Source organism: Athene cunicularia, assembly GCF_003259725.1.
Source record: "Athene cunicularia isolate RWA chromosome Z unlocalized genomic scaffold, athCun1 chrZ_part3, whole genome shotgun sequence".
In the NCBI taxonomy this organism is placed as follows: Eukaryota; Metazoa; Chordata; class Aves; order Strigiformes; family Strigidae; genus Athene; species Athene cunicularia.
In genome coordinates, this window is record NW_020799144.1 from 7,010,358 (window position 1) to 7,034,603 (window position 24,246).

The 24,246-nt window shown below is 36.1% G+C and overlaps 1 protein-coding gene across 1 annotated transcript in view; it reads right to left on the reverse strand.

The window, feature by feature from the left end:
• Positions 1–4,296: 4,296 nt before the first annotated feature.
• SHOC1 (shortage in chiasmata 1) overlaps positions 4,297–24,246 on the reverse strand; it is a 55,908-nt gene continuing 35,958 nt past the window's right edge. The window contains exons 15-27 of the mRNA XM_026866494.1: positions 24,076–24,183; positions 22,165–22,352; positions 17,235–17,307; positions 15,744–15,813; positions 14,989–15,173; positions 14,359–14,464; positions 12,593–12,704; positions 11,491–11,612; positions 10,425–10,518; positions 9,319–9,450; positions 7,814–7,963; positions 6,768–7,380; positions 4,297–4,397 (exon numbers count right to left, since the gene is read on the reverse strand). Coding sequence (XP_026722295.1) covers positions 4,297–4,397; positions 6,768–7,380; positions 7,814–7,963; positions 9,319–9,450; positions 10,425–10,518; positions 11,491–11,612; positions 12,593–12,704; positions 14,359–14,464; positions 14,989–15,173; positions 15,744–15,813; positions 17,235–17,307; positions 22,165–22,352; positions 24,076–24,183 — 2,054 coding nt within the window. The remainder of the gene's footprint in view (positions 4,398–6,767; positions 7,381–7,813; positions 7,964–9,318; positions 9,451–10,424; positions 10,519–11,490; positions 11,613–12,592; positions 12,705–14,358; positions 14,465–14,988; positions 15,174–15,743; positions 15,814–17,234; positions 17,308–22,164; positions 22,353–24,075; positions 24,184–24,246) is intronic.

A 24,246-nucleotide genomic window follows, 5' to 3' on the forward strand; every position in this document is an offset into this window, starting at 1 on the left:
GGATTTTCTTCCATTAGCAAGACCCAGAACCAACCACAGTTTTTTTGAAATGCATCTAAGTCTGTAAATGACACGGATTAGAAACTGCTGGACACAATGTGTAGCACAAGGCTTGATTCCTAAGGTGTGTTTCTTACAAAACTTTGAATCTGTAATACTTCTAATTTGTATTTGTAAAGGTACTGCTGTGGTCGAATTTCCTTGGTATGTTTAAAATGTGACCAAACAGACACTAAAAATCCATGAACACCTGAAGATAGTTGCATGCATAATTGTCAGGGTTTGCGATACACAAAACTTAATTAAATGTGCTTGGTCATTTGCCTTCAGTTTTTTTTTATAGAGCACTTTTACAAGGACAACTAACTTTTTAAATAGGTTTTTAATTTTGTCTACTTTCTATTGTTTGTATTCATCTTTTAGAAATTTCAAAATAAAATTCCTTTCCCTATTGGCTTTGAACTCATTGTTTAATTGTAACGTAGAGCAGATCTTGTAATGAAGAGGATTCTTTGATTTGGCGGGGGGCGGGGCTCAAGCTATTTGGCTTTCTGGGAAGAGAAGATTGCTGTTGGATTTTTTAAAAATGTGTCTTATGAATAGAAACCCCCTATTTGTAGTTATTTACCTATTTTGTTGTAATTAGTAACAGTGTTATCAGGCTCACTTACACATTTTGAAACTGTAAGGAGGTGCAATCTGAGTATTTAATTTTCATTAATGTTAACTGGAATGTGGCAATGAATGTCCTCCAGGCAGTTCAGTCTTAAAAATTGATTTTCATGCTTGCTGTCGTGAAGGAAGATGCTGAAATGAGTCGTAATACTGCCAATACATATTGTGCCCCTAAATACAGAAGAGAACATCCTTTCTTCAGAGCTTTTCTTTGCTCTGGCTTCCTTTCATTGTAGCCTATTTGAATATGGTAGTTTTTCTTTTACAACACAACCCATGCACACTGTGGAAGTCTAGAGGAAGCATGGTTATTCTTACTTGCACACAGGTGATCGTTGGCTCAGACTAAGGTCAAAATGCTCAAGGAGGAGGGAAAGGGATGAGAGTATACATCAAATGCCTTTGAACAGCCAGCATCTGGCTGCTGGGGGCTCCCATTCAAGTCCTTCGTATTTCTTTTACTTCCCACAATAAAACCTCCCCACACCCCTAGATCTGTTTTTCTCCCCAGCCCCCCCTGCTGCATGTGCTTTCCTGCTTTGCATCCTCACCTGGAGCTTGGGTTCTGGAGTGGCTGCTGAGCTGGCATGAGGAGATGCCAGATTACAGGAGAGCACAGCCGCTACTAGCCAGCCAGCCAACTGCTGTCGCTCGTGGCTGCCGTGCCCAGCTCCACGCAGTGTCTGTGGTGTCTCTCGGCTGAAGCACCATTCTCAACGTGTGTCAGAGAAGCAGCACTGCCAGTGCTGCGTGGGTCCTAACTGCCTCCACGTCTTGCTCCAGCAGCGGGTAGAAAGACCTGTGTGACAGTTGTGAGATGGATTGGGAGCGCACCATGGTGTCCCTGCGAGCGTGGTGGTTCCTCTGCGGTCTGACAGAAGATGCAGGTTCCAGTCTCTGCAGAGGAGCGTGCTTGCCGCACACCTTCGCTCTCAGGGCAGCGTGTAGCTGAGCGGCTGGGTAAGAGCCAGAAAAAAGATGACAGCAGTGCCACCGCTGCCCTCCCAAGGCATGGTCTGTGACAAAGGTCGGGTGTCAGAATGAGCTCCAAAGCAGGGTTGGTTGGCATTGAGGCGTCAATTTCACAAAGAATGCTGCTGCTGGTTATTTTGTGTTGGCTAAATGAAGCAGTCTGCATCTTAGCATCTCAGCTTTGGCAGGTCCCCTGTTTTGAGGTAACCACGGACCCTGACAAATGAGCCTGGGCAGCTGTCTGCTTCTGTAGGCAGCAGCAGAGGGTGTCCCTCACCTGCCCAGTCAGCAGGACGATGTCTCGTCTCCAGCTGCAGGTGCACCTAGGTTTGCACTGCTCTGCTGAACTGAATGCTGGGATGGCTTAGACAGGGACCAGCATCGCATTTTGCTGCTCCTGCTCTAACAGGTGTGATCTGCAGAGGGGTGACAACTGTGGGCAGCGTCGTCTTCGCTTCCTTTACCAAAGACCCTGCAAGAGGGCTCCCTGCTGAGGTCTCAGATCACCTCACCAGGTTTCACCGGCCTGGTCACTAAGAGTCTACAAATTTGATCCAAGAACGGAGTGTCCCTACCTGTGGACTGGTGATTAGTTTTGGTATTGCATCTGTCTGAGAATTAGTTGCTTCCTAATTCTTTTTAGTTATAGATGATATAGCATTAAAAAAAGAAGTGCATTTTTATAGTGCAGTAGTAATTTTCCTTCACATTAAACAGATGGAAGGAGGGGAGAGAACAACACATATGAGAGAATTGTCAATGTGTACATATCTGTGAGAGACAGTCATAAAAAAAGACAGTAAAAATCAACTGGTCATTGCAAGCCCTTTTCCTTATTTTCTACTATGTTGCCAGTAACTAACTCTACACTGACATTTTTTCTACCTGATGGAAACTTAATGCAGACACCACTTGAAGTTTCATTACATATTTAATGTAGGCAACATGCTTTTGTTTTCAAAGTGGTCTATAGATTATCTGGGCTAGACTTCCACAACTGTTCATGTGAAAATTCTGGTGTCAGCCTTCGCCTGTGGGAGAGGAGGACATAAATACACAGCTTGGCAGTGGCAGCTATACTTTTCTCCACTGTGGTTATTCGTGACTGAGACTTTGTAGAGCTGCACTCTTAAAAGAACAGATTCCTGGGCCTGGCAATTTAGGAGACAGTCATGAAAAACAGAGCCAAACCCATGATGCAAAGAGATGGAAAATGGCTAGGTAAAGTGACCACAGAAATGGGCCACAAATGGTAAGCGAACTGCAGTTTTTATTTGTCTTTCTCTTATTCTGGACAAAACAATGAAATACTGGATTCTTTCAAATTCTACTAGAAGTTTTTATGTTACGCTTGAAAGGTGTTTTCTAAAGTCTTGCAAACCATTTGTGTACAAATAATTTGGGGATATTACTGTGAACTAAAATTACTATTAGTGCTATCATCATAGCTTTTAGGAATTCTTAGCTAAAAATTAGCACTCCATTTTCTCCGAGACCAAAGCTTTCACCCCTAAGTGCTGGTTTTATTCATCCGAATGGTGAATATGGACTTAATGAAGGCTCAACATCAAGAAAGTATTTTACTGCAAGCGTAAACCATAAACTTAGTGGATTTTGTCTTTTTTTTTTTTTTTTTAACTTTCTGTTATTGCATTAAATTTAAATAAAGATCTGTGAGTTTGAAAACTGAACTGTGTCAGCTGAAGGCTGCTGAACAGACACTGACATTCTGGAGCTGGCAGGCGTGCAAACTGTGTATGCATTCTTGCAGCAGAATGTCTGCTGTCTACCATTGCTCCCACACATACTTCCAGTTTTGTTGCCAAATCTTTTGATGGAAAGTGAGGGCTCGGGTACATTTCTATCCTCTCTCTTCTGCCTTTTTGGTTGGTTTTTTTTTTACATCTCTTACCCTTCCAGCTGTAGCTTACATATCTGGCACTGCCCTCCCAATGACTCTCATCTCCCTGCTTGCTGATGCACTGTAGCAAGCTGAAAAATGTGGATGAATGGCCTCCACCAGATTATGCAGAGAGCTAGGGTCATGGCTTAATTATCTAAATCAAATCTATTAGAACCCTAAATTTCAACATACCTTTCATATGTTGTCTATAAAACAAATAGGTCGTTTCTGTAGCTTGATTATGACTAAAGGCAGGTCATGAACATATCAGATGGTTTCTAAAGCAGCTGTCAGAAGGAATGAAGGGGAACTGAGCCCAAAGGACAGATACAAAGGGTCACAGCTGTAAATGCAAGAAAGCTCTAAGACTTTAGGAGAAGCCTTGGGATTCCAGCAGATCCAGTCTATCTGTAAGTCAAAAGCTGCATGCTCAGGGAGCAAACACAGGTGCCTTGAAAAATTTATGAGCTTCAGTGTCTGGGTTTTTTTAATTAATATTTTATTTTTTGTATGAAAAGTGATCAACTACCTTTCTATCACCCATGAGAACAAAGAGAGAAGCAGTAATTCTCCAGTACAAGGAACTAGTTTGTTTAGTAAAATTTTAAAAACTTACTAAAGATTCTTGAACTAGTAAGGATTCCCAAGCCCTAACTTCTCTCTAAAAATTAACAAAAACCTAATATATTTCCCTTCAAAGAGTTTATGAATTTTAAAATGTGTAGTATGAAAAAACCCCATTGCATTTAAAAGAATTTAAGATGTGTTTGTCCATCACTTCTTCCAGGAACTCTTTCATATGTCAGTCTCCTTTTTTTAAACTGTGGTAGTTCTGCATTTCCTGAATCTGAAAAAGAAGTGGAAAGAAAATATATGTATGATAAACTACAAATACAGCATGTACGCAGACTTAACTATGTGTTTCTCAGAAGCAATAACAGAATTTAGCTTTAACCAGTATGGTCTGTATGAAAAGTTTCAACTGCCATAAAATTAAACATATACAGACTAATATTAACTACTACTTAGTACTACTGATCAGTTTTATGCATATTGTCTTGTAATAATACTACAGGACCTATACAAAATATATACATCAACATGCACTATGCTTAATCCCACTATTTCAGTAAAGATTTTAATGCTTATTTCTATTTCATTAATATTACACTCAGTAATATTCAGAAATTGTGAAAGTTAATTCTTTTTAACCAGAGACTTGTTCATGTTTCTGAGTTGTTTAAAAAAAGCTACTTACATTCTTAAGATTCAAGTATTTTCACAACAAAATATTTGAGTAATTGCTTATTCAAAATAAGTTACTGTAAGAAAATTCTGTTTAGTGTTTACAAAAAGTACTGTCAGAAAACTTTAACACTGATTTAAGGATTTAATCTGTTCCAGTGGAAACACTGGCTTGGTATATTGGCATTAATTGCTTGTGGTTTAACGAAAGTTTGATCTAAAGCCTGAAGAAATCCCTGGAGGTTCCCAATGTGTCTTTTAACTTGACTCTGTACACATTTCTTAAACTTGGGATTTCACACTTCTTAAATTTGGGACTTCAGAAGGTTTTCACTGTATCAAGGTATGTATTTGCTTTAGCATGCACAACTATTTAGAACACTTTTTTTTTCCCCTGGCTAGTGAATAATAAAGTAAACTAAGCTCATACTTCCAAAGTCTATAACAAAAATAACTTTTTTTTTTTTATTATTTGATTCAGATTTAAGTATACCTCTGCCCTACTGGGCAGGAGTATTACAAAAAGCTTATCAGGCAGAGATCACAGTGTTTTTAGAATACTGTAAAATGTGGTACCAGAAGAATCTGCCCTGATCTCTACTGTAACTATTGTATTTAGAATTTTATACTAGCAGTGCCAGTCATCTTACTGGAATACTGAGTCAATACTGTCAGCTACCCAGCAATACTCCAGGTCTCAATTTTAATCCCAATGGAGAGACAACAGGTCTGTTCACAGTTTCTGTATGAACATTTTAATTTACATAGGCCGAAAATTATAAGCAGTTCACCATATCCAATTAACTTTTCCTGTCTTTACTTCCATAATTGCCTTAAGCAGCCCAGGAAACTTAATATCAATTAGTTACTTGTGTTTACATGAATGACTTTGATCTAATTAATGAAATCATTTTAATGCTGTGCTGACCTTGCTATACCACCAAGAGATTTTAAGGACAGACAGCAACAGAGAAAGCATAAATTGTATCAGCTGTACTGGGAGTTAAGCACTTTATTTAAGAATCTTAACCTCAGATTTTTAAAGAATGTGACACCTCACCTATAGGTAAGCAGAAGAATTTAAAAAATACCAGAATATACAACACAGCAATACTCAGTCTGACAGAGACTAGTGCTGCTTTCTTAAGACTCCATGGATATGTATTATGGCTTATCAAAGAAAAGGTGTCCAGATAACTATATTTGAGAAAGTAAACCAAGGATAAGAAAATGACAAAAAAAAAAGAGAAGCTTGAAAATTTTATATAAGGACTGTATGTAAACAAAATGTTGAAGTACACACTATACCATCTATTTGAAGAAATATACTTTGGAATGACTTCAAGATGGAGAGTTTAGCCCTGGAGATATTAGCTAAAAAAAATATTTCAAGAATAAGGGTACTGTATGAAACTTAGAATTATGTCAGAATGAAATTCTTACTCTATTAATGGCTACAGCAAAACACAGCCATTAGTCATATCTAAATTTTACACTCTGAATTTGCTGAATCTATTTTCAGTCATTTAGAGAAAATACTTTCTAGTCTTTTCTTTCGTCTTTTGTCCAAACCTATGTTTACAAAATAATCTTTCCCATAACTTTTAAAACAATTCTGTGATGTTTATTATGCACAATTCAGGCACTGCCAAAGAAAGAAGAAGCTGAAGCTTACAATATCGGAGAACTACACTTTTCAATATTTTACCAAGGAAAAATAATGGCAGTAACACAATTCTATTTAAAATATATATATTCTTTACGCTCAAAACAGAGAATAAACACAGGAACTTTTATCACAGAAGAAATATATATGCAAGGAAGATTTTTAGTAAAAGAAACATGCAACTGTTAGGTTGGATTTGATTTAAGAACTATTTGAAGAAAATACAAAATCTAGTCTTACAGATACTCCTGTTTCTAATTGAGTTACACGTATAATTTCAACCAATTCTGCTTGCTTTGAACATACCTGTTCTATTTTTTTCTTTCGTCCATAAAAATGGTGAACTTTGTCTTCTCTTTCTTTCAGATTCTCTACCTATTTGGTGAAAATTCAGATTTTTTATTTCATCTGCATCAACAAAGGAATCAGAGAGAAAACCATCAGATGCAAATGAATCACATGGGCCTGTGGATGAAGAGTCATACCATGGGTTCTGGTTAATCAGAATTTCCTGGCTCTTTGATGTTGTGTCTCTAAATTCTAGAAAACACTTAGATCTCTCCTGAGTTGCAGAGTCACTGAACGTTGTACAGAAATACTCTTTTTCTGAGTTTTTGGAAGAATTATCAAAGCTATAGTGCACCCTGAAAGGCTGTCTTTGAACACAATGAGAATTCATAACATCTCTTTGAGCAAAATCTTCACAGTCCTTTGGCACAGCAAAGAAATTCTGCCTCCTACTCATAATTACTTCTGAAGAACATGATTTCTTTTGCATACAGCTTGGAAGATCCGAGTCAAAAAAAACATGATGATGATTCAATGGAGTAATTACAGCTTCAGAATTCATATGAGATGTTCCTGGTAGAGAAAAAAATCGAACCATTCTGTTTGGAGAATGGAAACCTAGCTTATTTCTCTAGATTTTATAGAAAACCAACATGCCATTGAGCATCAGTTTCAGTCTGTCTACTCAGAATAACTGACCTTTCCATGATTAGAGATGAGGGAGGGAGGGAGGGAGAAAAGATTTGGAAATCCTTAACTGGAAATCAATATTAGGAAAACATATGAGCTTGTATGCTGAAATAATACTTGATACGATGAAGCCTGAAGAGTAAACTGATCAAATGAGTATTTTTGCAGTTAAGGAAATGTTCTAATCCTCTTCACATGAACATAATGGTGACTCGACAAAATCTGCTGCAAATTAGCAGGCTAGCATTTTAGATATGAATGACACGATAAAGCATATAATTAATTTTTAAATGACAGCAAATGTGCGTGTAGCATCACCTGTATTACAACAGTGCAAAATGATTGATCTAACACATAAATTAATTCTGGCCAACCTTTAAAACTTTTTTTGGAACCTCTGGCAGAAGTTCCTGAAGTTGATCAAAGCTTGCAAGAAACAACCTCTCCAGCGAAGACGCCTTCTTTAACATAAACTGGGCAACCAGAGGGTTGATACATGGAAAAGTAAGCAGGCATTTCTCTGTCTGGAAATGGAAATTATTTTGTTAGATTGATATCCGACAAACTTTTTTTCTGCTTCTGCAGAATGACATCCCTATGAATAGGTCATACAGTGTATCACAGAAACAGAGATTGCTAACAGTGCACCTTTATAGCCCAATGAAAAGTTGGGGGGTTTTTGCTACAGATGTAACAGTGTATCATTTTTGCAAAAGAGTAAATTCTGTGTAATAGCTTGATAAAAAGCAAGCACAGTCTAAAGACGTTTTTATTTTAAAGGATGAAAACAGTGATTCATGTAAACTTGATTTGAAAATGCATTACTAGATTTACCATTTATTCTCCATTTTTAAAAGAATTACCTAAATAAAGATAAACTGACAAAGCTGCTTTTGTTTTACAAAAGTTACATTTGTAAACAGCAATGAGACAGGTGCCAAAAGCAGGAGTTGCTAGGGGGACGCTGAACGTCACATGAGGGCAGCAAGTTGGGAGCTGTTGCATGTTAAGAATGTCAGCTTCCTGTTCCTGGCTTTCACAAAGCTCTGCACTGAAGAGATGCCAGGATCTAATACCTTTAACAGAGACAAAATGCAATCAATGGCTCCTCTCAGTTTTTTACCAGTATCCTTAATCTCTAAATTGGAAAGTTTATAATCCAATATGCCACACTTGAAAGGCCATGCCAATACCTGATCTAAAATGCTTCTGAATTTTACAAAAGCCAAAAAGGTTCTCAGCTTTACAAGAGATCGATGCTTCCACATAAAATAAACAAATCCATATGTTTAATTTGAAAACCTTAATATACAAGTTAAGAACATCATATATTTGACTGTGATTGATGGAGCTGTTCCAGCATTTATTGTAAATATCTAATACCAACTACTGCATGAGAAGTGAAACAAAGTTCTACTATCTTGTAGATAGTAGACTTAAAGCAAGTCTGTAAGCAGCACCATTCACTTCAGTAATAGATTAGCACTGATGAATTTGGCTTCCTGCCCAAGTGAGTAATTTTATATTTATCTTTTACAATTTGTATAGTTTTTTAAACTTAGTGTCTAGAACTGTAGAACGGTACACACTGGCTGAGGGATGTGGAGGATAAACTTCTCTACTGGGTTAACTCTGAAAACACAGGGAAAATTCAGGCTACACCTAATTGGGCTGACAAGGATGATGGGAACATTTTATATATATATATATATGTGTGTGTATTTATGTATATATTAAAAAATGTGTGTGTGTATATATATATATAAAATAACAGTAATTTTAATAATATATTTTAAGAGAACAACAAAAAAACCTTAGAACTTTATGAGTCTGAGAAACAGGAAGAAAACAGTGTAATTTAATGGAAAGATAAGCAAACCTCAGATGGCAAGACAGAAAGCCAGGATTTGTCCAACCACTCATGAGGACTGATATTAGATGCTATCAAAATGTTGTCAGCAATCTGACGAATTACCAGTGCTGTCTCTTCAATCCCTGGCATAAGAACCACCTAAAAGTGATACATAATACTTTTGGTTAAAACTTATACTAAGGGATGTCTTAATTTGCTACAGAAGTTAAATGGGAAAGCTTAAAGGTGACCCTGAACACAACAGCTGGTAATATGGAGTAATTAAACCTGATCTATGCTTACCAAGCAGAGAAAATCCAACCTCTGACCACTAGCCTGGCCACAAATTACATTCCTTATTTATGCAAATCCTGTGTAGGTGAAATTAGTTTATCATACAGGTCTTTTATATGTGATAAAATTTATGGGTATAGTATGACTTCCTGGTAACACTGGTAATTAATATAGCTTAAGATGTGTAACAGTTTGAAAGTGTAAGTAATTTCCACACGAACTACACTGCTGAGTACATGGAATGAATAAAGCTTTGTCCTCTCTTTAACCTACATTTAACCAGATAAATTTGAAATCCTAAAATTTCCTAAAAAGATGTTATTTTATGCAAAAAAAAATGTTACAGACATCAACTTGGTAAGCCGAATGAAAATTCTGCCTCATTTTTTAGTGTTGATTATTCTAGATACTGCATTGTCTGATTTATAATGAAAAAAAATTATTTTATCCTGCCACATTAAAGAAAAGGTAAACAATCTGACAGCAGAAAAACTATCCTTTATTTTCTTCTACTGCATTAGTAACATAGTATCAATCTGAAACTTCACATTAAGACATAAGAATGATTAATACAGCTTCTAGTAATTTATAAAATTAAAGGTACAATCTTATTTCTTGACTCCTAGTCATAAAAACACTTCAGTTGCTCTTTGAATCTGATTCAACTTGTACTGGAGTCAACATAGTCTTTTCACTGACTAGCAGCACTAATTAAGCTCCTCTCACTTTAGTAATGTTGAGCTTTTATGTTTTTGATGTAGAATGCATACTTGATTAAGCTCTTTATAAACATCATACAGTGAAGACTGAAACAGAAATATTGTTACCAAAAAAATTACCTTCACTTCAAAGTCTTCCGACTTCTGTGTAAGTTCAATCAGAGTGGCATAAATTATGACAAGGTTAAGTAGAGTGTCTCCCCCGAGCCTGTACCTACAAAAGTTTCACTGGACTGTTACTATTTAATAATAACATATCATAATTCCAAAATGTTTGTTCCATGTGTTAATAAATGTCTGTTTAATTTCCTGGAATTCAGAATACCAGTAACAGTCTGAGCATTGGTATCTGTGAAAGGAGAACTAGGACACATTAAGTGACTGAATGCTGTAGGATGCACTGTGAGAATGAAAATTGAGTCAGCCCACAGCAAAACAAGCCTTGCCTGGAGCAAAAGGACTAGATCGGAGTCAGTCACTGGAGAAAAATCTTGCAGACTGGAAAGGTGATGTATGGAAAATTTATTACTTGCTTATAGGAAAAAATCTCACAATAGGTAATAAAGAATGCTTATGAACTCTATCAAGAAAAGCTGTGCTTCCATAGCAAAAGTAGAACTACTGATGGATTGCAAGAACACTGGGAGTATGTCGCCCTGTTGCAAATGAGATACAGTGATGGCAACAGAGCAGTTCATAACCATGTATTTCTAGTGGTTAAGTTACTCCAAACCATTATAGATAATAATTCCAGTGGTCTGGAATATCCTTAGACTTGTGAAATTTCTGGACCTGTTGATTTGAAATATACCTCACGTTAGCATTACCTGCCTCAAATCCTGTAATTTTACAACAACCATTTCTTTCTCTCATGTGTAAGACTAAAAAAAAGATCCTAACACATAAAAAACATCTTTGTTAACTTTTTTGGGCGTCTCCAGTGATCACTGTTACTTCTATCATTCCACTGAGTTTTTTCAGTAGGAGCATGACAACACTGTAACTAAGTGAAAAGTCCAAAGCACACTAGAAATATGAGCTTACAATATTCATACTGTTCTAAGAGAAATGTGTTCCTACAGAGAAATTCAAAGAACAAGGAGTGTTCGCTTGTTCTAATAAGCAAATTCATTTAGTGTTGTTTGTTTTAAAAATATCAAGACAACAAAATAATTTTATTACTTACTCTAAGTTCAGTCCTTTTCTGGAATAGAAAACAATCCAACAACACGTATATTGCAGTGATAATGCCATCAGCTTAGATATTACATTGTCACAGGATTTCTCATATTTTAATTCTTCCATACTCTAGTATAAAATGAATAGTAAAAAAAAAAAAAACCAAAACCTAAATAAATATATTACTATGGCTGTCACAATCTTTTAATGTACATTGCTGTATTATGCAGATGTTAGATCAAACATAAATACAGCTGAATAATATGGGTATTAAAGACAAAGCTGGGAATCAGGAAAATTAGGTTGTATCCCCAGCTTCTATTTTGTTTGACCTTTAAAAAACTGATTCACTTCTTCATACCTTTTTTCACCTCCTGTGAAAAGGAAACACCACTACTAACTTTTTAGAATGGTCTTAAGATTTTTGAGAACTTTAATAATGCATAATACTTTTATAAACCTCTGAATCACTTACTCAACCTACACAATCATATTATAGCGACACTGAACATATACACTTCAATCTCACTAATTGCAGCAGCATTTGCAGTAGCATGTAGGAATGTCTATCTGTGTTGTGCCTGCAATAATTGATTATTTTATTGTCTATCTTTCAGTAGAAGTTCTTCTACCTGTAAAGCCATCTTGCAGCATACCAGAACTTAAGCATCATGCTATTATCTAAACGACTACTTTTTATTAAAAGTAGGACAAATTATTCCCTAGACTAGTTCAGAAAACTATCTGAAATGTGAGGAATTAACATGCACACTGGTAAGAGAATATAGTCACAGATACATTTACTTGGCTGTTACAATATTCTTTTATACAACCCTATTTTCAAGCATGCATCTTTTAACTATATTTAATACAATCTAATCTCAGGTCAAATGTTACACTTCTATGAAGAAATGTAGGTACAGATATGAGAACATTTTAAACTAGACCAGCTGGCACAGAAAGAATTTTGGAGTTAATGAATTTGGAAGTAATTTGTGTCGTGAAACAATGCAAGAATTAAATATGATTATAAGAAAGAAAAGATATGTTAGAAGGCTGCAGATATGGCCTGGAAGTGACTCAATATGTAACAGAATTTCATTTTGTACCTGCAAAAATATAGCAGTACATTCATCTATTGTCAACACAACATATTGATCTGTACTTCCACAGAGCTTTAAAGAGTAACTACTGCTTCTTTCAACAAAGGTAATGCTGTACCTGAAGAAGTAAAATTATTTTATTAAATCTCAGTTAAGTAATAAAGGAAAAGAATAACATACTTCAATGAATACAATTATTTAAGTTACACAGTCTTTCCATACTTTGATCTTTCTCAAATGCTTAATTCACTTTAAAACACATTTGAAGAATACACATCAATGTAACAGTGACTTACTGAAATATTACTGGATTAATTCAACTATGTTGCTAATTGCACTGATTATGACCTTGATATACAGTTACTCCTTTTGAGTAATTAAATGTATATTGCATGTCTTTTCTTCTTTTCATGATTGTCCAGCACAGGGAAAGCAAACTGAGTGAAAACTTCCTGACTGTATGATCCTAAATTTTTCTGCATGAACAAAAACTGCCAGCAGCACAGCCTCCTGTTACCAGCTGTGTTAGCAAAGACTCATGTAATGAACATCACATGCTTAGGTCTTTTGGGGAGTCTTGGCTGACTAAGGGGGAAAAAATTTAGAAGAGACAATTGTCACACTACTTGGCCTCATCCCTACAAAACACAAGAGACCTAAACCTGAATCTGCCAGCAGTTAAGTCCTCCAGAATTTTGTATGGACAGTATATGTATGAACTATAAGCTTTTCTAAGACTATATTGCACATCAATCACCTATTTAATTACTTCATCATTTACTTCATCAGAGCTAAAAGGAGCTAGTGAGAAAGTACCAAAATGCATTCCTTGCTATTTAACTTATGGCCAGGCTGAATAGAGAATTTGAACAGGTAAGTTTAAAAGTGCATGTCAAATTAAATGTTCAAATTTTAGATGTCAAACTTTTTTTTTTTTTTTCCCCTATTGAATTGTAATTAGTCACAGGTCAAAAATGCCTTCACAGCTGATTTGAGGGTATAGGAAGGATCAAAACAGGGATATCTCTTCAGCAACACGGTGAAATCAACAGTCTGTATCTCTGGCACTATGTTTGTGAGAAGCTGCTGTCTGTCCCCTATTTCTTCCTTTATTTTTTCTCCCCATGATAAAAGGTACTTTTATCAGCTATTTATTTTTGTGAAATCAAAATGAAAGAAAAATATGTCAAAGAAAATAATGCACATGTGCAATGATTTACAAACATGAAAAATTTTGTACAGGTTAAAGAGTATTCAAAATTAAGTGAATACTAGATCTTAATTTTACAAAGTAGTTTTTTGGTTTTAACTTAGCCTCTCCCAAAAGCTGTGATGTATCAGAAAATGAGACTGGTTTACTGTTGTTTGGTTTTTTAGCATAGCTATGGTAGTTAAAAACAAAAAAATCCCAAAGCAATTTTTTCAAGAAATTAAACACTAAGTCTTCCAGGCATCAAGAAGCACTAAAGCAAAAATGTTTTGGGGTAACATGATTTTCAGGGAAAAATACACCATTTTAAAAGTTGCTGTGATTAAAAGTGCAGCTCATTATTGAAATAAACAAATTAGCCAATTCTATTCTGGTTGGCATCTCTGTATCTATAGAATTAAGCTATCAACTTCAACAGAAAAATGATCTTCTTGTCTCTTAAAATGCAGTAATGTACCTGATAGCCAAGTAGGTGGCTACTACATGATGTAGTAGGACAAGATACGTCTTGGTAAACTGAAAATAAATAGTCAATAAGAGTAAAAAGGTTATTTTCACTCACTTGGATTCCAGAAGCTGAAGCATATCTGGCATATTAAGAAGACCTTCAGTTGCCAGAAATACATAAGGAATCTGTACCTCCAGTAGAAAGGAACTGCAGTAATTCCCTGAAACATTTTGTATATGTAAGATAAATGGTTTCATAAGCAAAAAACCTAAAGATATATTTAGGTACTTAAATAGACATCTCTTAAAAATGCAGCTTTTATTCATGTCCATTAAAATGCTTCCATTATATACTTTCTTTTTTTTTCCAAAATTAAATCATTCTGAATCTCTTTGAAATTAAGATTTAATTTATATTCCTTTAGATCTACAGCCACATTCCCTTAGGATGAGGAAGGGTGGATACAGCTTGTAGCAACTGTAAACAACCTGTGAACTTGGCACAAGTCTTTTATCAACCAACATTTACTACTACATCCTGGCCAAAACTAAGATCACACCCTAAGAAAAATACCTCCCTATCTTGCTGTATCGTAAAAACATCTCTGTTTGCTTAGCTTTAGCCTTCATAATTTATTACTCATTCTCTTCCACAGGCACATCAATCTAGCATTTTAGGGAACTGAAAATGTTTTTCTCTCATATGACACTCCAAGGGTTTATTACAATTCTGGAGACTACTTACCCGTTTGTATGGTTCCAGGGAGGGTAGTTTTAAAAGTCATGTAAGTAACATTCAGATTTTTGCACAGATTTTTCCAGCAAGAGTTTTCAGAATAATCATATTCAATTACTAATGAGAAGTGTGTCCATGGGAAGTCAGGTCCAATTTGCTGATTATGTACAATAACACAGGAATATCTACTAAGGCTTAAAAAAACCAACAAAATACTAATAAAATTAAGTTCCCCTAGAATTACCCTCAGAACAAAATAAACACATTTTTACTTCGAAGAACCATAACTGTTTAAAGTCTGTTTACAAAAAAGTATTTACCCTTCCTCAGTTTACAAATGCAATTTCTTTAGAAATTAATTTTTAAATTACTGTACTTCCCCCCTCAATTATATACTTGAAGTATTCGTATTTTCCTGCAGTCATAATTTGACATTATTTTTCTTATGCCCTTCCCCCTCACCTTTTTCTAAAACATGTAAAATAAACATTTTTTCTACACATTTTTCTGAACAAGTTTTCTAAAACTGTAAAACAAAATAAGAAATTAAAACCACAATTTCATGCTTTCTAAAGTTCTTCTGAGCCTCACAACTAAGCATTTTACTACTTTCTGAACAAAATTCTCCCCTCTCAGAATGAAGATGTAGAACCTATTCTGAGTTTTTTACTGCAGACTGGAAAGTCCCATGGAAATGAACAAAAGCTTCCCTGACATTAGTCCTTAGTAAAGACTTTGTTCTCAAAAATCAAGAATATTACTACCTGCTTATGATATCTTTACAAACTAAAAAGGTTCCTTTTTTGTCAGAATTCAAATCCATAGTTTTTAATCCTGCATGAAAAGAATTAAAGCCTTAATCAATGAGCCTCTGCAATTATGAATCAATGCACATCAGTAAGCAGCAAATGTAGAACAACACAGGATATTAAAATTTTATGTATTACATTGCCTATCTTGAGGAAGTTCTACACAATTTTAGTTGGTATTGCACTGGTGGGTATAATTTAGAAACTTCCATTTTTGAACCCAAGTAATGTGAATAGGTTTAATGTCTCACAAATTCACTATCTGATTACCTTAAAATGAAAAATTAAAGGCTAGTGCAAAAGGAAGCATCTTTGCCCCTTAATCGCTTATATACCTTTACACTTTCTGTACATTTCAGGTTTTACAAGTATGACTGGAAGATGGAGCTAAAAAGGGATTATTGGTATAATATAAATGCCTCTCTTTAAAAGTTTAGTTAGTTGGATTGACCCATGTTTGAAACCAAGTCTTAAGACCTTAAACCAAAATACTTTTAATTAAATATTATTATTATTAGTAGTAGTAAAAGCATTGTGAACATATCTCTTCCCTTTCAAAACATTTTAAAAGACAGGCTTTCTTCTTTTAAGAGCACAGGAAATTTATTTTTAAGGGCAAATGAACAATACAATTCATGACACTGTTAATAAGGTTCAAGCAAGAAGGAGTTACATATATGGGTTTTAAAAAGCAATATGAAAGGAATCAGTGGCTTGCTCTCCACAAAAGTACAGGCTCAGATAACAATCTTCCTGAAACATGTTTGTTTTCCCAGCTGAATCTGCAACACTGAACAAGCTTGTACAAAAATTGCTCATATGTAAAATGACAAATTGATGAAAGGGTTGCTTATATCAGTGTGGGGATGGGATATTGACAACAGTATTTATTATTCCTTGAGTTTAATAGATTGCTACAGCTTATGCTTACATATTTAGCAAATCAGCATACAAGGCCAGCAACAGATAGCTAAGGGAAATCATGATCTGTACCTACTCATTTGAGGTTTTATGCTAGGGAGCTTAGTTAAGACTTCTAAACTGTAACTGCTCTTACTAAGCTTGCAAGGAAAAAAACTTGTGACCACTGATCAGTTAAATGAGACAATCTGACCAAGACAGCATGCAATTATAATTAGGCAATGGGCTGCCCACATCTCATTTGTGTTCTGTTAAATAAATCTTTGATTTGACCAATGAACTATCATTCTCTTGCAACAGAAAACATCATACCAGAACTCTTAATCAGGGGAAAATAAAATTACAATAAAGAAAAAAGGCTGATGGAAGAGTTAGGAAACAGAAAACAATGAGAAAGGAATAGAAAAAGGTTCTTGATGAGAACAGGGAGAAACACTTGTAAAAAGCATACAAAGAGGAATGCAGTCAAACATAGAATAACAGCCACTTTTTCTTTCAAAACTACACATAAAAATAATTTTGTACCTTCTACTCTAGATAAAGTATGAATGAGGGCAGCTTTTTCTTTCTCAGAGTCCATCCTTGTTATGATTAGTATCTAGAAGAAGACAAGTAAAAGAAACTCTCATACTGTAAAAAAAAAAAAAAGTTCTTTCAGCCTGCATACATCTATATTTCTCTTCCGCACAGAAAGCATGAAATTGACTAAGCAGATGGCAAAAATGGAAACCTTGGAGTTTTCCAGAATGACAATCACAGAATCACAGAATTTTTCAAGTTGAAAGGAATCCATGAGGATCAAATCCTACTCTCTGCTCCTCACAGGATTGCCTAAAACTAAATGATATGACTACAAGCACCGCCCAGATGCTCCTTGAATTCTGAAAGGCATTGTGCCATGACCACTTCCCTGGGAAGCCTGTTTCAGTGACCAACCACCCTCTCATTGAAGAATCTTTTCTTTTTCCAACGTCCAATCTGAACCTCCCCTGATGCAGCTTCATTCCATTTCCTAGTGTCCTATCACTGGTCACCAGAGAGAGGAGACCATCAGGTCCTCCTCTGCTGCCCCCTTGAGGAAGTTGTACACTGTGATGAGGTCACCCCTCAGCCTTTCTCTTCTCCAAGCTGAACAAACCAAGTGACCTGAGCTGCTCCTCGTAAATCTTGCCTTTGAGGCCTTTCAGCATCTTGGTTGCCCTCCTCTGTGCACACTCTAACATAATATCCTTCTGATACTGAGGCATCCAAAACTGCACACAGGACTTGAGGTGAAGCCACACCAGTGCAGCATAGAATGGGACAATCACCTCCCTTGACCGGCTAGCTGCGCTGTGCTTCCAGCACCCCAGGACATGCTTGGTCCTTTTGGCTGCCAGGGTGCACTGCTGACTGATATTCAACTTGCCACCAACCCAGACCCCCAGATCTCCTTCCAGGGGGCTGCTCTCCAGCCTCTGATTCCCTGACTGGTATGTATAACCAGGTATGTATAACCAGGACGGTCCCAGGTGGAGAATCTGGCACTTGCTCTACTTAAATTTCACACAGTTGGTGTTTGCCCAGCTCTCTCATCTATCCATATCTCTCTGTAAGGCTTCTCTACCTCCAAGGGAGTGCACAGTTCCCCCTAATTTCATATCATCAGCAAACTTAATGCACATCTAATTCTGCATCCAGATCATTTCTAAAAACATTAAAGAGCACTGTCCCTGAAATTGGGCCCTGGGGAACCCCACTGGTGACAGGCCACCAGACTGATGTAACCCAATTTACTACAACTCTTTAAGCCTTACCTGTCAGGCAGTTGGTCACCCAATGTTTTAGGGACTTGTCTAGCTTGTGCTGGACATTTTGCTCAGAAAAATACTGTGAGAGACAGTATCAAAAGCTTTGCTAAAATTCAAAACCACCACATATACTGCCTTGGTCAACTAGATGGGTGACCTTGTTGTAAAAGGAAATTAAGCTATTTGAGCAGGGTGTCCCCCTTGTGAACCCATGCTAGCTATGACCAATGACTGCATTATCTCTCAAGTGTTTTGCAGTAACTCCCAGAATAACTTTCTTCATTATTTTACCAAGCACTGAAGTGAGCCTGACAGGCCTGTAATTACCAGGGTCTTCCTTCTTGACCTTCCTGAAAACTGGGACAACATTTGCGAGCTACCAGTCAACTGTGACCTCTCCAGACTCCCAAGACTGTGGAAGGATAATGGAGAGAGGTCCTGCGATGACATCATCCAGCTCGTTGAGTACCCTGGGGTGAATCCCATCGGGACCCATAGATATAGCTAAATCCAGCTGGAGCAGCAAGTCTTGAACAAGTTCAGATTGGTTGGGAGTTTATCATCTGATCATCCATGGTCTTCCAACACGGAGTTCTGGGGGTCCCAGAGCCCATCACTGGTGTTGAAGATAGAGGTGAAGAAGGTATTAAACATCTCTGCTTTGTCCATGTCCCTATTTGTGAGGTGACCAACCTTGTCAAGTAACAGACCAATGTTATCACTGATTCTCCTTTTGCTGTTAACATATTTAAAAGCCCTTTTTTTGTTGTCCACAATGTTGGCCAACCTGAACTCTAAGTGAGCTCTGGCCACATGAATTTTCTCACTACAGTAGAAAACAGCATCTCTGCAGTCCTCTCGTGTTGCCTGTCGTTGCTTTCAAGGTTCATACACTTTCATTTTCCACCTAAGTTCTAGAAGATCCTTGCTCAGGCCTTCTGCCCCACTTGCCTGACTTCCCACACTTCAGAATGCCTGCTCCGACAAGATGGGTCTAAAAACTGACCAGTATTACTGGACCCCAATACCTTCAAAAGCAGATTCCCAGGGGACCTTACTACCTAGCTGCTTCAGCAGCCTAATGTCTGCTCTCCCCATATTCAGGGCTAAAATTTTGCTGGCATTTTTTCTCCTATCACCAACAATTTGAAACTCATATGTATGTGTGTATTATTACAAGAGCTGGAGAAACAATACTATAGAAGACATCAGTATCAGAATTCAGCTTTATGAACAAAGCTGTTCTAGAAGAAAGCTTAAACTGGAATATTTGATCCAAGGTAAAAATGCTATTTAAGGATATTATCTTAAGACATTTTACCACATTATTACTGTTGCACTAGACAGATTATTACTGTCACATAAGAGGCATTATCCCTATGGAGGCAAAACTTAAACTGAGGATATCTAGAATTCAGCATGTAAGATGGTTAAGTACCGGGGGAAGATACTAGATGTACTGCTGAACTAATCAGAATGATTTTCCAGACCATAAATGGAGTAGACTGAAGTGTTCCTGCCAGAGATTGCTTATCTCTGAGACACATGAAATACCACTTAAGATGAAAACATTGAAAAAGATTGGATCTACCAAACTGACATAGTTTTAAAAAGAACCAGAGAAGGTATTTACCTTGTCCACCATTTCAAATGATACAAACTTGTGCTACATAATCAAAGTAGGAAACAATGAATATGTACAGAGGATTTATACCATACTTTGACTGGATGATCTCCGAACCTTAATGCCATTGTATAGGCACTTTTCATAGTGCACACAAGATTTTTAAGGAGGCATATGGCATTGCCTAAGTCTTAATACTTACAGATGAAGATAATTATATTTGTAAGTATTAATAGCATGTCAGATCTTGTCAGAAAATAATTTCTTGATCAGCCTGGTAAGCTGAAGGCAGATTTCCATTTCCGTATGTTGGTGTACAGAACAGACACCTGACAATCCACTGGCTCCTTTCAAAGCAGTTTTGGACAACTGTATTTTAAAATGCAGAGCTGCTTTTTCACACGTTATAACAGTGTACTCATTACATGTTGTTGTGAGCTAGATGACATTTTCAGTCATGTTCTATCTAATCATGAGTACAAAAGATAATGAAATAAAGACTAAAGTTCAGTTTCTTCTATTCCATTAGCAGCTTCTTGCTTACAAAGGAAATGTCCCACTACAATCTTGCATCAGTAACAATTTTGGCTAATAAAAGGATAAACAGATTATCATATTTTACATCATATTAATCATGATGTGATAGAACGGGAAATAGCTTATTCGATACAAGTTTTACTTCTTATTAAAACTGTAATACTCCTTCTGACTTTTCTGGCTCATTGAAACCTGTCTCTGAATGTTAGGAAACGGTAACTAATCTTTTAATTGTGAATAAAATCACATATATTCTTACAGTGGATGCGTACACGTGCATGAGCTTAAGTCAAGTAAGCAAGTCAAAAGTCAGGAGAGTTACAGTTAAGAAATTTAAAAATAATATCTAATGAAGTTCAGAAGAAAAGTGAAATTATCACTGAGCTGACATTAAGATGACAAAGTTGTCATACGTCTCCTAGTTCAGGATAATCCTAGCAAGACAAAGCAAAATGTGTTCCTCTTAAGAAGACAATGACGCTGAAATCAGCTTAGAGGGTCTACTGAAGGACAGACACCAAGACAACACCATTTTGGTTTGGTTGCTTCATTTCCATTTTAAATTCTAAAAGGGTGTACAATAAGCTATTCTATTTCTCTTCTCAGGAGAATTTAATCAAAAGATCTTTAGAATTCTTCATACAAATCTTAACAGAAACAGAAGAAAGCTACAGGAAGAGAAGTATTGAAAAAAGTCAAAATAAATGAAAGTAAGCTTGAAGATTCGTCTTCTTGGCTGTGTGTTCAGCAGCACAAATTCTATTCCAAATACTCAGGACACTTAAAAAATTATATATTTTATCCCTTCTGTTTCATTATGTGGTAAGTATTCTGTAAATAAATAATAAATATTCTGCAAAAGAAAATGGTGTTTTGCACTGCATGGTATCACCCAAAATATCACATACCAGAAAAAAAACCTTTGGATAACTTGAATCTTCTCCACAACTCTATCCTCCATGCCGTAACTATCACTTATGGATATTTACTTCTTATATAATTACAATGCCAGGAGATTGACCTGATACATGGGTTAAGCAGAGGTCATCTATGGGTAACAATACTCATATACTCCATGATGTGTGTCCTCTGAGTCACACTGTACAGGTACACAATCCTGATTTGTGCTATGATTCTCTTTGCACCAGAAAATTGAGGCCTTCAAACAAAAGGTTATAGTATAATTTTCAATAAGTGATGTGATAAAATATACTTAACAAGGAAACAAAACCACCTGCAACAAGATGAAGCCCTGGCAATGTTAAAAATATGCATATTATTTCAGTCGTGCAACAAAGGAAAATTTAATCAAACAGAAACCTGCACCCACTCCTGAGAGAAGTCTTAAACTTTATGTTACACTTATTTAACAGATACTGTAAGCTAGAAAGGTAATTATAAGACTTTCTTCCATAAAGCAACCCTTGTTGAAAGATGGTTCTCTAATTATGCACATAGTTTGGAGCAGTTTTGTTTGCTTAGAGAAATTGTTTACATTGTTAACCTTAACACTGTGCTCCTCTCCATAACTTTGCATCCAATTTAACACTTGACACTGAAGCTCTGTTATTTTGGGATTTGTTTCATGGTTTTTCTGGCTGCTGTACTGTACAATCATCAATTGCCTCCAGATTTTATTCAAACAGGATTCTAAGATGTTTTTATAGATATCCTTTGCCTTGGACAAATAACCTGTTAATTAAGCAACAAAAGAAGTAATTGCAGTGACAAAAGATAATTGCCAAGGTTTGTGTTTAATCTACACATGTTTAAAATTTTTGTGAAGGTATCTTGAAAAAAAAAAGATTAAAATTTAATGGCTCACCAATATGGGAGGATACTGTCACTACTAACCAGGTACATAAGTGGCCTTTATAAAACTGTTATACCTCCTGTAGTATCTGCTATATGAATCCAGCTAGAATTATAGAATGTTGCATCCTATAGCTGCAGATACTAGCAGCAGCACTGTTATATTTAACTAGTCTATATGGTTTATACTAAACAACAACTTTTTTTTTATTCCCACTGTCCAAAGCTTTACTTGTCTTGGTTTTCACCACTCTTCATATTATCACAACTACTTCTCAACTCTGAACGATGCCTTTTGTATATAAATGGTGAACAATGCTGGGGTTATTTGAAAATGCATAAATAAAAAGTACATCTAAGATAACTATGTGGTGAATCACACACCACAGCAATAGTGAGGACTACAGGGCCTACTTAGTACCTGGCTCAATTTTTTAAGGTTTTTTGAGATCTTTTTTACTTGTGCAGTTTCCTGTGTGAGGTGTTGCTGGGATCTAGAAAGATGGTGCAGTGTAATTATGAAATATCACCTAGGATTGCTTTTGCTACAAGAGAACAGAAGAGGATGAACATTTGTCACTCTCTTGTCCTCCTACATTGTTTATAGTAATTGCAGAAAACAATTCTACTAAGGATTCTACTATATATTCATTCTGTAATTTTCTTCATACTATTTTATCACTAAAAATACTGAAGTGAATACAAAATAATTTCTTTTCCCCACAGTTCAGTTTATGGCTGATGTTTTCAATTTTACATCAGTTTTAGGGAAATACCCTTCATCAAGGGATAATTCAGAGTGACTGAAGTTAGATGCTCTGAACTGCCTTATTTCTTACAAAGACAAAAGGAACCCTGACTATCCTAGGGCATTCGTTAAAGTTGACTTCAGCTCCTTATGAACCTACGAAACTATTCTGATAGATCTATCTGAAAATTTACAATACACAACTATGGGAACTTGAAAAGCATGGCATTGTCATTTTAGGCTAAAATTGGGTTACAACAAATTTTCATATTCTAAATCTTAATAGCATAAGATCAGAAAAGCTCCAAAAAAAACCTTCTCTGTGAGTCCAGTGCTAAGAATTGGACTGTAATTTCAATTACAGCTAAGAAGTGGACTGTAAATACCTTGTGATACATTAGTTAATATTTCAGATTTTGTTTAAAATGCCCTCAGTTTAAAATGCCTCATTTCCAAGGAGCCTAAAAAAAAACCCAAAGGACTTGTCATTTTTGCATGTTTCTCAGTTTCCACACAGAGATCCCAATGAAAATTTGTCATTCTGAGATACATGACAACACATTACATCTGTGGAAATTCATATGAATGTTTCTTAGGCAAATCCATGTAGCAACATGAATCGTGGTATATCAGTCACGAACTGAGCATATACACTACCAGAGTACAATCTTAATGATGGAACTGAAATAAAGAAACAAAAGGAAGAAACAAAACGGAAGTTGAATATCATATTGAAGTTATGCTGGAGATACACTGACGGCAAAAAATCACAGCCTTCAGGCATGAAGGACAGTCTGCAGAACACACACAAAGCATTGGATTTCTGAATATCAGTATTCACTATTAAAAACAAACCTAGTGCTGTGTCCAAGCCACAAGTTAATAGAAGATCTCGAACTGTCACCAGCAGGTGCACCAGAGCAGCATGCCTGGACAGCATGATCTCCTTCTCATCTATTTTACCTTTACAAATAGAAAACACAGTATAAAATTTCAGAAATCACCCTATACATATGTAATCAATCT